The sequence below is a fragment of the Mytilus californianus genome, unplaced genomic scaffold (genome assembly GCF_021869535.1).
Source record: "Mytilus californianus isolate M0D057914Y unplaced genomic scaffold, xbMytCali1.0.p SCAF_1, whole genome shotgun sequence".
Classification (NCBI taxonomy): Eukaryota; Metazoa; Mollusca; class Bivalvia; order Mytilida; family Mytilidae; genus Mytilus; species Mytilus californianus.
The window spans coordinates 120541580-120554382 of record NW_026262581.1 but is presented as its reverse complement, the minus strand read 5'-3'; the positions used below and the strand labels follow the sequence as shown (position 1 = coordinate 120554382).

The following is a 12803-nucleotide window of genomic DNA, read 5'->3' as shown; positions in this document are numbered from 1 at the left end:
AATGGCTAAAACTGTGCCATGTTTAACTAAGAAGTTTCGTAAAAAGTTATATCCTAGAATGGAAATTTCACAAGCACACTTTTTTTTGCAACGGTCAAAACATAGGTTTGTGCAGCATGTTTTCAACATTTATATGCCTCAAACTTCCAAGAGTTTAAACTTATACTAAAATTCTGTACTACCCCTCCCTTTAATTTGAGTCTTCCTGAGAATTCATTTTGACCTCTATCTAACTGTCTTTATAATGGTGAAATTCACAAGTTGTTTCTCTATGAAATGAAACTTGGAGATCATATCTAGGAACCAGTGGGTAAACAAAACAAAATATCTATGAATATTAAATATCTCCCCAAAAGAGGCATGGTTTGTGAACCTGCTGTATTTACAAAGTGCAACCTATAGTCTTTGCCCAACACTAAACAGGGGGAAACTCTTCATTAAGGGCAATAACTTTTATAAGGAGTCAACTGACAATTTAGACAAAGATGGTTTCTTTTAGATCTTGTCTTGCATATCATTTCTGCTCTTTACAGTTTTCTTAATCTGCTATTCAGTTTTCCTAAAAAATGCAAAAAAATGGGTAAAAATCATCATTTAAGGGCAATAACTTTTACATAAGCATCGTCTGCCAATTTCAGCTTGGTTGACCTATTTGTTGATCTTGTATTACTTACAATTTTTTATGTTTACATTTTTCGTTAACTATTATAGTTTTTGAATAACATGCAAAAAATGAGTATCATCATTAAAGGACAATAACTCCTTTAAGGATTTGAATGACAATTTCGGCCATGTTGGTATATTTGCCAATTTTTTCTAGCCGATCATTTTTGCTGTTTGCAATTTCTGTATCTATTATAATTTTGATCAAAATATTTTCAGATGAGAAGATTTTTGTAAAAGTGAACAGACAACAACAACAGTAGACAAAGGGCGCCAAGATATGAGAATAGCTCACTTGAGACTAACCTAAACGCAAACATTAACTTGTAAACTATGTAAAAGTTTCAAAGTCAACGAACCATGATGAGGGGGTGGGGCTATATAATCTCCATGGAAATGAGACTTGCAAATGCCAATACATTCGCATACCAAATATCATTAACTTAACATTAGTAATTCATCTTTAACTGATCTAATAACAAATAATACATGTAAACTAACCAAAGTTTCAAAGTCAAATAGACCATGACTGCGGGGTAAAGACCAAATATTCTCCATGGAAATGAGATATGCCAACGCTTATACAACTGCAGACCAAATATCATTGACCTACCACTAGTGGTTTCCCATAAACTGACCTAATCACAAAGTAGTACATGTAAACTAAGCAAAACTTTCAAAGTCAATAGACCATGACTGAGGGGGCAGGGTCAAATAATCTCTATGGAAATGAGATGTGCCAATGCTAATACAACTGCATACCAAATATCATTGACCCACCACTAGTGGTTCCCCATAAACTAGACCTAATCACAAACTAATACACCCTTGCCGCCGCCGCCAACGCCTGAAACAGCATACCCATGTCTGGTTTTTTTAATCTGTCAAGGCGAGACAAAAAAAAGATGAAAATAAGATGTAAAGATTTATTATTACTGTAACATTATTATTACAATCAATCCATTATCAACAGACTCCCTCTCATTTCTTCATATTGGCTATTCATACTGTATGGAAAACAGTTTTGAAAACAACACCTATCACCTGTTAATCACAGGTGGTAAAAGATAATCATGTTTTGTTTTTTTTTAATCCTGCTTTTCCTACTGTTAGTTTTCTATCCAGAAAATTTCAAATATGAAATTTGGATACAGAATATTAAATTTATTAAAATCACAATGGAAAATAAATTCAATGAATGATTTTAAAATTTCTTTCACTACTTCTAACAAGTGGTTGTATGTATAATTTTATGTACATGTATAAGGAATGTGTTTCAATACAAAACATATATATATATATATCACAATAATACATTATATAGACACAAAATGTCATGAACATATTCTTTCTATAAAACTGTTTCAGTTTTATTTTTGGCTAACAGTTTTCTTATATCAACTATAACATGGTGAAGCTATATTTCTAACTTAAATGAATTAAATATTTACTTTTGTTTTAATAAATTTAGCTTTTACTTAATATTAAATGCATTTATAAACCAAGATGTAGAACTTTTTCTACACAATAAAATTACCCTAAAATATTCTAAATCTTGAACCTTAATAGTCCACATTTGCATGACAATGTAGTTTTTGTGTAATCACATGATGTTAAATATTTCCAAGCAGTGATCTTATTAAACCTGTAATGTTATTGTACATCTAATAAATTTAACTATGAAAACTCCATACATTTTGAGACAACATTAATAGATCTAAAGCATCCATGTTCAAGTAAAATTCACAAGTAACTACACTAGACATAATTCTGAATACATATCCTGGGACTCTTTACAGTGTCTATGACTACCTATGTTTTGTTTATTGAACTCCCATTTTTGCACTGGAAATCTGAAAAAAAATTCATAAATCTATTTCTATAAATTAAGTTTAATAGCACATATAGATATACAAGAAGTTAAATAACTGTCATGATACGCACAGTTGTTGCTTGTAAGATCATATACTTGGATTGTTTTGATCTTATGTATAAGCTTTTACGATCGATAGTTACAAACCATGACAATTTCAACTGTACTAGTGATAGAAATAGTTTCTGCCAACCTGTGATGTCTGCAGATTTAGTTAATTATGCTTTTTGTGCTTTTTTAGAACTATGTATACTTTCATTTACTTTGTGTATAAATTTAAAATCTAACCATTTGTAGTATGTTCTTAAATTGTACAACCTTTGTGAAATTTATGTTTATGCCCTTTTTGAGAACAACAGTATGTGTTTATGCCTCTGTTTGTACAATAATTTGACACTAGTTAATGTTAGGTTTAGTCTACACCCATCTGTATACTTTGGTAATGCTAGGTAATAGGATTTTCAAGTGTGAGTAGATATGAATAGAATTAATTATGCAATGTTTATAGCATTACTCTCTCAGACTCTGCCACCCACTGAATATTGTACATTGTATATCAACTTATGTTAACAATATTCCAAATGTTGTTTTAACCATGTTAACCCTTCTGCCTAACAGATGACCACTTTTTCTATGAGCTGATGCTCATTTTATTTTTCCATTGAATTCAGTAGTCTGACCCTATTTTGTTTCTTTGAACATACTTATTTAAATAGAATACATCTAATAAATTAACTTCCAGGACTTTGCAAACCAGCTGCGTATGAATTCTTTCTCATTCTTGAATAATATTGAAATCCTCAATAAAATTTCAATTCACTTTCATGTTGTATAATTTTTTTAAACTTGTCCTAGTTCACTATGTTAAATTTATTGTAAATTTTATAAATATATATCAAAGCATTTGCACTTACCTGTAAAATGGCAACAATAATTCCAAAAAGACCAATAGCACTTCCAAAGATTTCAATGATTAGAATTTTAACAAAGAGAGCAGAGTTCTGAGCATCTGCTAATGCTGCACCAGATCCAACAATACCCACACACAATCCACAGGCAAGGTTACATATACCTACATTAATTCCTGCTGCAAAGATCTGGAAGCCTGCAAATATATACTTATATCTAATCACTTATGTACTGAATAAAGTTTTTAACATACATATATTTATAAATAAACAGAAGAGTGGCACTGTGTCATGAAACATTGATTTATTATTGTGCTTTTGTTTTCAGTTTAATATCTTCTAAAATCTCAAGCTATGTTTCTTATGGTGACATCAAGAGGGCTTAACTCCTCTTTGGATTGAAACTTCATTGTCTATATTTTTATAATGGACAGTATAAATTGATTGTTTGCTTTATATCCAGTGACAAATGAGGGTATGTTGCATAGGGGTTGAAATTTTTGCAGGACACCTATGAACTCCTTAAACAGGGAACTTTAATGAGCAGAGGATGTGTCACTCTCTATGCACCTATGCACGAGGTGTTTGATTTAACATATCGATTCTGATAGTTCCTGGCTGCCTAATTACACATACCACACTGCCAAGAGGGAGCACCTCTAATAGTATGGTTTTACTGCAGAATGGGTGAAGTCTAGGTGACCCCATTTTTTTTTTATCCCAGTCAACGTTATTGCATTGGCTGGCTTTGAAATTTTCATAAAATCACTGGATTATTTTTCTTATAGGAAGACCACTTGAGTGTCTTGCAACAGATCTTTTTGGTACCCGGTAATTTACTTTTTTCATGTTTCAAAATTGTAACAATTTACTATTGAATTGTGTATGCCTAAGTTTTAACAATTAATAATACTACTGATATCAAACCTGCATAATGACTGTCCCTAATCACATCTAGGTTGGATTCCAGTGGATCATATTTCTAAAATATCAACATAAACTTTCATTAGTGAATACTGTGGATTCATTCACTTCATGGACAAATGATCATGGGTTGAGAAAAAAAAATGTGTTTCTTTTATAAAGGAGATTTTGGCTACTTTGTCATGGATACAGATAATTGGTCATAGTTAATAAATACATTTCACAAAGATGGTCGCTAGCAAGCCAGCAAGTTCATGTACAAAGTTATTTTTGTTTAACTTATCTTATATATCTTACAAATGTAAGTATAGTCTAATTAGTTAGACAAGTAGTAACCAGACACTAATGTAACTTTCAATTTAAACTTACCCCAAGTTTATTTCCAATAACTATAGCTAAAATAATTCCATAGATAGCTACAGCCTCACAGAAAATAATGCTAATTAAGTTCTTTGTTTTGATCCTTGGAGCTTTTACACCTCCTCCTAAAATGCTAGACCCTGTAGTAAATATTCCCCTGAAATGGTATAGATAAAAAGCATTGTCATAAAACAGTAAAATCGAAGTCATACTTCAAAATAAACAAAAGCCTTTATTATCCATTGTCTAGAAATCACTTTCAATATGAGGATTACATCATATAGGAGCTTCCCAGAAAGAATGAAACTTGGTAATCCTTTAAAATTCCCATTCCACTACATGTATATAGATCATGTCCTCCCACTAAATAATTCAAAGTTTGGTGACTATGTTGAATACATCTATCCAATTGAACTTGAAATAAAGGATACCATTGACACAGTTATTTCTGCTTCATATCTAGACCATTATGAAATATCTGTGTCACAGATGATCACAGAAATGTTTTAATTGTCAAAGCCACAATCCTGTCCACTTTTTCTCTGTTATGACAACACAGGACATTCCTTAACTGTGAACACTGGTTATTTATTTGCCATGAGTACGGATGCCTCTATAGCTAGGTGAGTAGGATCTGCACCTGAGATCACCTTGGTTTTTGATATGGTTTGTGTTGCTCAGTCTTTATTAGTTTTTTGTGTAATCTTTGAAGACTGCTGTCTTTTTGGCCATGATATTGTCTGTTTTTCTTCAAATCATGATTTTTGATTGTCCTTTTGGTATCTTGTGGCTCTTCTTTTTTCAAAATTTTCAATTCTGCCATCAATTTGATTTGCGTTTTGGTGATATGTCCAGTGTGTTAAGACTAAAGTAAGGTATGTCCAGACAGTAAGGTATGTCCACTACACTGAGATGACAGTAAGGTATGTCCAGTACACTGAGATGACAGTAAAGTATGTCCGGTTCCGGTATACTGAGATGAAAGTAAAGTATGTCTGGTACACTGAGATGACAGTAAGGTATGTCCAGTACACTGAGATGACAGTAAGGTATGTCCAGTACACTGAGATGACAGTAAGGTATGTCCGGTACACTGAGATGACAGTAAGGTATGTCCGGTACACTGAGATGACTGTAAGGTATGTCCAGTACACTGAGATGACAGTAAAGTATGTCCAGTTCCGGTATACTGAGATGAAAGCAAGGTATGTCCAGTACACTGAGATGACAGTAAGGTATGTCCGGTACACTGAGATGACAGTAAGGTATGTCCGGTACACTGAGATGACAGTAAGGTATGTCCAGTACACTGAGTTGACAGTAAGGAATGTCCAGTACACTGAGATGACAGTAAGGTATGTCCAGAACACTGAGATGACTGTAAGGTATGTCCAGTACACTGAGATGACAGTATGGTATGTCCAGTACACTGAGATGACAGTAAGGTATGTCCAGTACACTGAGATGACAGTAATGAATGTCCAGTACACTGAGATGACTGTAAGGTATGTTCAGTACACTGAGATGACAGTAAGGTATGTCCAGTACACTGAGATGACAGTAAGGTATGTCCAGTACACTGAGATGACAGTAAGGTATGTCCAGTACACTGAGATGACAGTAAGGTATGTCCAGTACACTGAGATGACAGTAAGGTATGTCCAGTACACTGAGATGACAGTAAAGTATGTCCAGTTCCGGTATACTGAGATGACAGTAAGGTATGTCCAGTACACTGAGATGACAGTAAGGTATGTCCAGTACACTGAGATGACAGTAAGGTATGTCCAGTTTCGGTATACTGAGATGACAGTAAGGTATGTCCAGTACACTGAGATGACAGTAAGGTATGTCCTGTACACTGAGATGACAGTAAGGTATGTCCAGTATACTGAGATGACAGTAAGATATGTCCAGTACACTGAGATGACAGTAAGGTATGTCCAGTTCCGGTATACTGAGATGACAGTAAGGTATGTCCAGTACACTGAGATGACAGTAAGGTATGTCCAGTACACTGAGATGACAGTAAGGTATGTCCAGTATACTGAGATGACAGTAAGATATGTCCGGTATACTGAGATGACAGTAAGATATGTCTACTGTACTAATATGAAGGTTAAGTACATGCAGTGTTTCAATTTTTGCAGCTTTCCAGTTCCAGATTAAGCTTCATGTAGTTGATTTCTAATAATGAAACTTGTAAAAAAAAAGTATGCAATATGAACTGCACAATGTAATGTCTTAGGATAAGCTTACAATGTATGGAATACTTAGATTTTTAGCAGATACATTTATGATATAATGATAGTGTTTTGTCAGACAATATAAATAAACTATTAAATTAACCAATATGAGTTATAACCGGTATATAATGAAATTATACTTTTCAGTTTTAGGTCTTTGTTTTTTTTAATAACTGTAAATTCAGAAATTATTGGGTGCATTTATTATTGCGATTTTTGAAGAATGGACATAAAATACGAGATTTATTATTGCGATTTCAGCAAAATCTAAAATTGAGAATGGAATGGGGAATGTGTCAAAGAGACAACAACCCAACCAAACAACAGAAAACAGCCAACGGCCACCAATGGGTCTTCAACACAGCGAGAAAATCCCGCACCCGGAGGCGGGCTTTACCTTAACAAAATGTGTACTAGTTCAAATCTGCATACTGACATCTGAATAAGATATCATATTGCGAGTACTTATTATTGCAATATTCACCAAGTAGCATTATTTACATTAATAACAAGAGGCTCTCAAGAGCCTGAATCGCTCACCTGTATTTCAGAAGAGATTTTTAAATGTTAGCAAACTTTATGAACAAATTGTGTAAAATTGTCTTTAAATGGCAATAACTCCTTAAGGGGTCAATTGACAATTATGGTCATATTAACTTTTTTGTAGATCTTAATTTGCTGAACATTATTGCTGCTTACAGTTTATATATATCTATAATAATATTCAAAATAATAACAAAAAACTGCAAAATTTTGTTAAAACTACCAATTCTGTGGCAGCAACCCAACAATGGGTTGTTCGATTCATCTAAAAATTTCAGGGCAGATAGATCTTGACCAATTAAACAATTTTACCTCTGTCACATTTGCTCTAAAAGATTTAGTTTTTGAGATATAAGCCAAAAACTGCATTTGACCCTTATGTTCTATTTTTAGCCATGGTGGCCATGTTTGTCGATGGATCAAAACTTCGGATACAATTTATAAACATGATACCCTAAGGAACATTAATTTTAAGTTTGAAGGTAATTGGCCCAGTAGTTTCAGAGGAGAAGATTTTTAAATGTTAGAAAACTTGATGAACAAATTGTGTAAAATTGTCTTTAAAGGGCAATAACTCCTTATGGGGTCAATTGACAATTATGGTCATATTAACTTTTTTGTAGATCTTACTTTGCTGAACATTATTGCTGCTTACAGTTTATATGTATCTATAATAATATTCAAAATAATAACAAAAAACTGCAAAATTTTGTTAAAACTACCAATTTGGTGGCAGCAACCCAACAATGGGTTGTTTCATTTGTCTGAAAATTTCAGAGCTGATAGATCTTGACCAATTGAACAAATTTACCCCATGTCAGATTTGCTCTAAAAGCTTTAGTTTTTGAGATATAAGCCAAAAACTGCATTTGACCCCTATGTTCTATTTTTAGCCATGGCGGCCATGTTTGTCAATTGATCAAAACTTCGGATACAATTTATAAACTAGATACCCTAAGGAACATTTAGTTAAAGTTTGAAGGTATTTGGCCCAGTAGTTTCAGAGGAGAAGATTTTTGAAATAGTTTACGACGACAGACGACGACGACGGACGCCAAGTGATGGCATAAGCTCACATGGGCCCCTAGGGGCCCCGGTGAGCTAAAAACCTAGCAATAATTTCTGAATTTACAGTATTGCTTCTTCAGTTTTGTTTCTTTTAATATTTGCAGATGTAGAGGTTTAGGCTAGCAGTTCTGAAAACTCAGTGAATAATCATGAAAATTCAATACTAAAAACATCTATCTATATGCATGAACCATGCATTTAAAAAAGACGGTTCAAAATAACCTCATGATTTTCAAATTTTAGAACTTACCATGCGGCTCCTACAACTGACAAAGATATACATAAACCAACTCCAATAGACCCCCACATATATGGTGAAGTCTCTGACAAAAACCTAAAACAGACAAAGATATACATAAACCAACACCAATAGACCCCACATATATGGTGGTCTCTGACAAAAACCTACAACACAGAAAGTCAGTTAAGTATGAACATTAATAAAAGTTATATTTTTAGTTGGAATTACACAATCAAATAAAACAATATTACAGGAGTACAATATATATATTATATCAAACGGCAAGGAGAGTTTTTTGCAGTTCATTTTTGGAAACTGTAAGAACTATTCATTACATTGTATATACGGAATTCAGTCGTGTATTGTCCGCGGTTTCCAACAAGTCTGATTTATCTATGTTTTGAAAACTTTTGATTGAAGTTTTTTGTTGTTGGTCTTTTACACAGGTGGAATATAATTAAAACATTTTTTTTATATTGATTTTCATTGAACATTCCTATTTGTGTTTTTGTTATTTAATTGATCAAGATTAACAATGGGAAGGTTGAGATCTCCTAAGGTCATTTCATGTTTATACTATGCTTTAAATTTTAACTTGGAACTTACACATAAACATGTGAAGGGGGAGAAAGTAGATTCATACTCAACCGTCCCCTATCATCTCAAAGGTCAGTAAACATATATAATAGTGGTAAATAAAAACTGAACAAAAATGTGCAATATAAAAAAATATCAGTATTACAAATGGTAAAATTCAGAAAGGCACAGTAACAAACATGTTCATAGAAACATACTGTTTGAAAGAATGCCCCTAGCAACTGAAATTAACCTAAAACTGCTTCATTAAATGTAGTTGACAAACAGGATATTTTGTCTTCCTACTTTCTAATATCATCCACTATATTTATAGATAAACTTCATTTCGCATTGTTATAATTTTAAGCTGTTTAGGAAAAAAAACAAATAATATCCACAGAAATGTACAAATATAAAAATATAACATATAATTTGTTAATGTATTCACCATCCAATATCAAAACGTGTTCCTCTTCCTGTCAACATATAATACATAACTGTAAAAGAAAATATTGTAAGTTCAATAAATATTCAGCTTTTACATTTGAATTGATGTGTTGGCTGGGTGATGTACAGTAGCAGTTATGTTGTGAAAGTGAATTTCAGAAGCACATATTTACTATATATATATGTCATAAAACAACATTTGAGAAACTTATTTAAAAAAACATATTGTTTCTTCTCATAGGCTAGCACAAATTGTATTATATATTATAGTCTGAGTTTATAAAAGTTCCTTAGAAAAGATATTGAAACAGTTGTTCCATATTTTCATGATCTTGGTCTCAAAGAGAGGATCATTCTAGCCACAACTCACTGCTATGGAATCCGATGTGTAAGCCTAAAACACTCAGGTAGATTTATTTTAAATACAACCTAAATCCATTCATAAAATATAATTATTGTGTTTCTACTTTAGTCATCATGGTCATAATTATGTGTTGTATTGAAGAATCTGTTTTGCATGTATTGTTGGAATGACAGGAATATAATGATATTCGAGAATGTTTCTTTTCCGATTTGCACGATTTCGTTCTCGATGCAAGAACCGACATGTTCTTTTCAGAGTTGCTTTTTTGTTCAGTGATGATATCAGAAAAAAGGTTTATGAAATTCAAATGGACAAAAATTATTATACCTCATTCATTAATGCTCGCACTGCGTTGTTTCATGTTAATGTTTAAATTAGTTTATATGTATGAAAGTTTGAAAGTGTGCAAATTTTATGTGAACATGGTGAATGTGTATTTTAAGAAAAGGTCAAATTATATGTGTACTCTTTTAATAAAATGCAAGATATCGCACTGCACTTTTACGATTTCTTTCATTCATTTTTAGAATTATTTATTGTCAAAGGTGGGATTTTAAAAGAAATACTTTTACTATCATATTGACACTTTTAATTTCATTATCTGATAATGATGCAATTGTTTACGTACACTGTATATCATGTATATAATGTATAGTTTGTATGATGCAAACACTAATACCCTGCTGGTGTTTTCCCCTGATATAGTTTCTCAATAAATATATATATTTATAAAATGACTGAATAATAGCCAACGATAAATCTTACAGGGCGATGGATCATAAAATTATGATACAGTACACTACAAAATATAATATATAACAAGTCTAAAAGGGTACTAATATCCTTCATCAGTAAGATGTAAAATGAATCTTATCTTGACATGTGGTAGTCATGTCAAGATAAGATTCATTTTACATCTTACTGATGAAGGATATTAGTTAGCCGAAATATCTAAAATTTGTTCATGATTTAATTATTTTTTGGTGATGTTGTACCCTTTTAGACTTGTTATATATATATATATATATATATATACAAGTCTAAATTGAAAACAACGTTCAAACCTATGATTGCGTTGGATATAAACTGCAATTTTTATATGTGTGCATGCAAAACAAATTTCTTGGTAGAGGGGTCTAAATACAGCACAAACAACATTTTCCAAAAAGTATATTTATACAAGCAATCTATTTCTTATGTAAACAATAAAATATGAAACTGACTTTAATCAGTTTGTTGTATTTTATTTGTCTTAGATTTGATCTTGTTTTTGGCTGATTTTTAATTAGTTTGTCTCTTTATGCTATGAGCCTATAAGATAATATGATAAGTTCTTTATGCCGAGTATGTAGCATTTTTCGTTGTTCAAGTGCATACCCCACTTCATCACCCATGTTTCTAAATGTTTGAGGTCTTCTTGAAGTGAGTCTTTTTGAAGTTTCAGGTGGTCTTGTTTATCTTATACACCAATCTCGAGTTGATTTTTATCAATGAGTTACACTGGTTGATGTGAGGTCAATCGGTGAAAAGACATCATGGAACAATTGATTCTTACTGTGAATTAATAACATAAGCATTGTGACAGAAAGTTTACAGGGAAAGTGCACAAATTCGAAAGTCATCTATTTGACATACAGTACACATTGGTCAGCACAAAAACATACTTGCAATTCAACTGAGTCAGGAAGATAATTGATGTGACATAGGATTTTTAGTGAAAAGACGGCTTGAACATGTTGAATAAGTAATGTGGTGTGGCATAAGCTTAAATCTCACGCATACATTAAATATAATGTAAATTGGTAAAATGATAGATGGGCCTGTCCCATGGTTTGGAGTCACAGCCACTTGTTCACCTCATGCATTTTATACAATGATAGTTGACCTTCTCGTTGATAGAAACAAGTGCCTGTGTTCGGGGTTGCAAATGTTTGTCATATAATTTACAATTTTTACCTATAATGATGATAGCAGTTATCCCCAATAACAGTGTTATAGCGTAAACAGGAAACAGGGACATCCCTGTCTGTTTACTTGATGGTTTCGCCTCCATATTTTGGATTTTTTCTTTTAGAAATTGACGTTTTTCCTCATATGATAATATTGACGGAAACGGCTCATGTGATTAAAAGGGAGAAAACTCGAGTAGCCTGATTCTGACCATAGTTGCAAAATGTTATGACCACAATAATCAAAGCTCTGGTAGTTCTATAAGGACGTATCCTTCCGTCCCCCTAAATCCAAAATCGGTTATTATCAAAACATGTGATAATTTATATATATTTATTCAAGATAAAAGGCATGAATTTGACAGATACAATATATTACAATGACACACTAGACATAGTTTATAGACACTAAAATGATTTACATGTTTACTAAAAATTTTAATTTAAAAATAAAATTATGAAAATTGTCATGATTTTTGATAATATGAATAGACTAGATTAAATAATGAGTGAAATTTAATTTGACTAGATTTTCACTGTAGCCTAATATCTTAGGATGAACCACAAAAGTTACAAGTTAAAACTTATTTCCAGTGGGGTCCTCAGTTATAGATACCTCATAGAATAAAATGTCAAACCAA

The 12803-nt window shown here is 32.3% G+C and overlaps 2 protein-coding genes across 13 annotated transcripts; one reads left to right on the top strand and one right to left on the bottom strand.

Moving 5' to 3' along the window:
* Window positions 1–1575: 1575 nt before the first annotated feature.
* On the bottom strand, window positions 1576–12343 carry LOC127732660 (V-type proton ATPase 21 kDa proteolipid subunit c''-like). Its single transcript, XM_052241778.1, has 7 exons — window positions 12170–12343; window positions 9851–9899; window positions 8836–8919; window positions 4738–4885; window positions 4372–4426; window positions 3451–3641; window positions 1576–2516 (listed from the first exon to the last, which is right to left on the bottom strand). Exons 1-7 carry the CDS (start codon window positions 12264–12266, stop codon window positions 2487–2489), a joined length of 654 nt encoding a protein of 217 aa, XP_052097738.1. The 5' UTR covers window positions 12267–12343; the 3' UTR covers window positions 1576–2486.
* On the top strand, window positions 4892–8827 carry LOC127732626 (uncharacterized). 12 transcript variants are annotated; one of them, XR_007996362.1, is made up of 5 exons: window positions 4892–5807; window positions 5934–5963; window positions 6114–6509; window positions 6546–6575; window positions 6702–8827. XR_007996362.1 is itself a non-coding variant. In XM_052241725.1 (4 exons), exons 1-4 carry the CDS (start codon window positions 5641–5643, stop codon window positions 6895–6897), a joined length of 921 nt encoding a protein of 306 aa, XP_052097685.1. In that variant the 5' UTR covers window positions 4892–5640; the 3' UTR covers window positions 6898–8827. The 12 variants fall into 12 exon arrangements, 4 of the variants coding, with proteins under 4 accessions (XP_052097685.1, XP_052097675.1, XP_052097693.1 ...); XR_007996360.1 differs by having other exon boundaries at window positions 5868–5963; XR_007996359.1 differs by having other exon boundaries at window positions 4892–5837.
* Window positions 12344–12803: the final 460 nt, after the last annotated feature.

Bases quoted from the DNA above. Each gene is read 5' to 3' on its own strand.
- LOC127732626 (XM_052241708.1), top strand. From the start codon at position 5,641: ATGACAGTAAGGTATGTCCAGTACACTGAGATGACAGTAAAGTATGTC. The intron at 5,964-6,113 runs GTATGTCCGGTA...GATGACTGTAAG, and splicing joins TACACTGAGATGACAGTAAG to GTATGTCCAGTACACTGAGA. The intron at 6,510-6,665 runs GTATGTCCAGTT...GATGACAGTAAG, and splicing joins TACACTGAGATGACAGTAAG to GTATGTCCAGTTCCGGTATA.
- LOC127732660 (XM_052241778.1), bottom strand. From the start codon at position 12,266: ATGGAGGCGAAACCATCAAGTAAACAGACAGGGATGTCCCTGTTTCCT. The intron at 8,920-9,850 runs GTGAATACATTA...TGTCTGTTTTAG, and splicing joins ACACGTTTTGATATTGGATG to GTTTTTGTCAGAGACTTCAC. The intron at 3,642-4,371 runs GTTTGATATCAG...ATATATTTGCAG, and splicing joins TAGGGACAGTCATTATGCAG to GCTTCCAGATCTTTGCAGCA.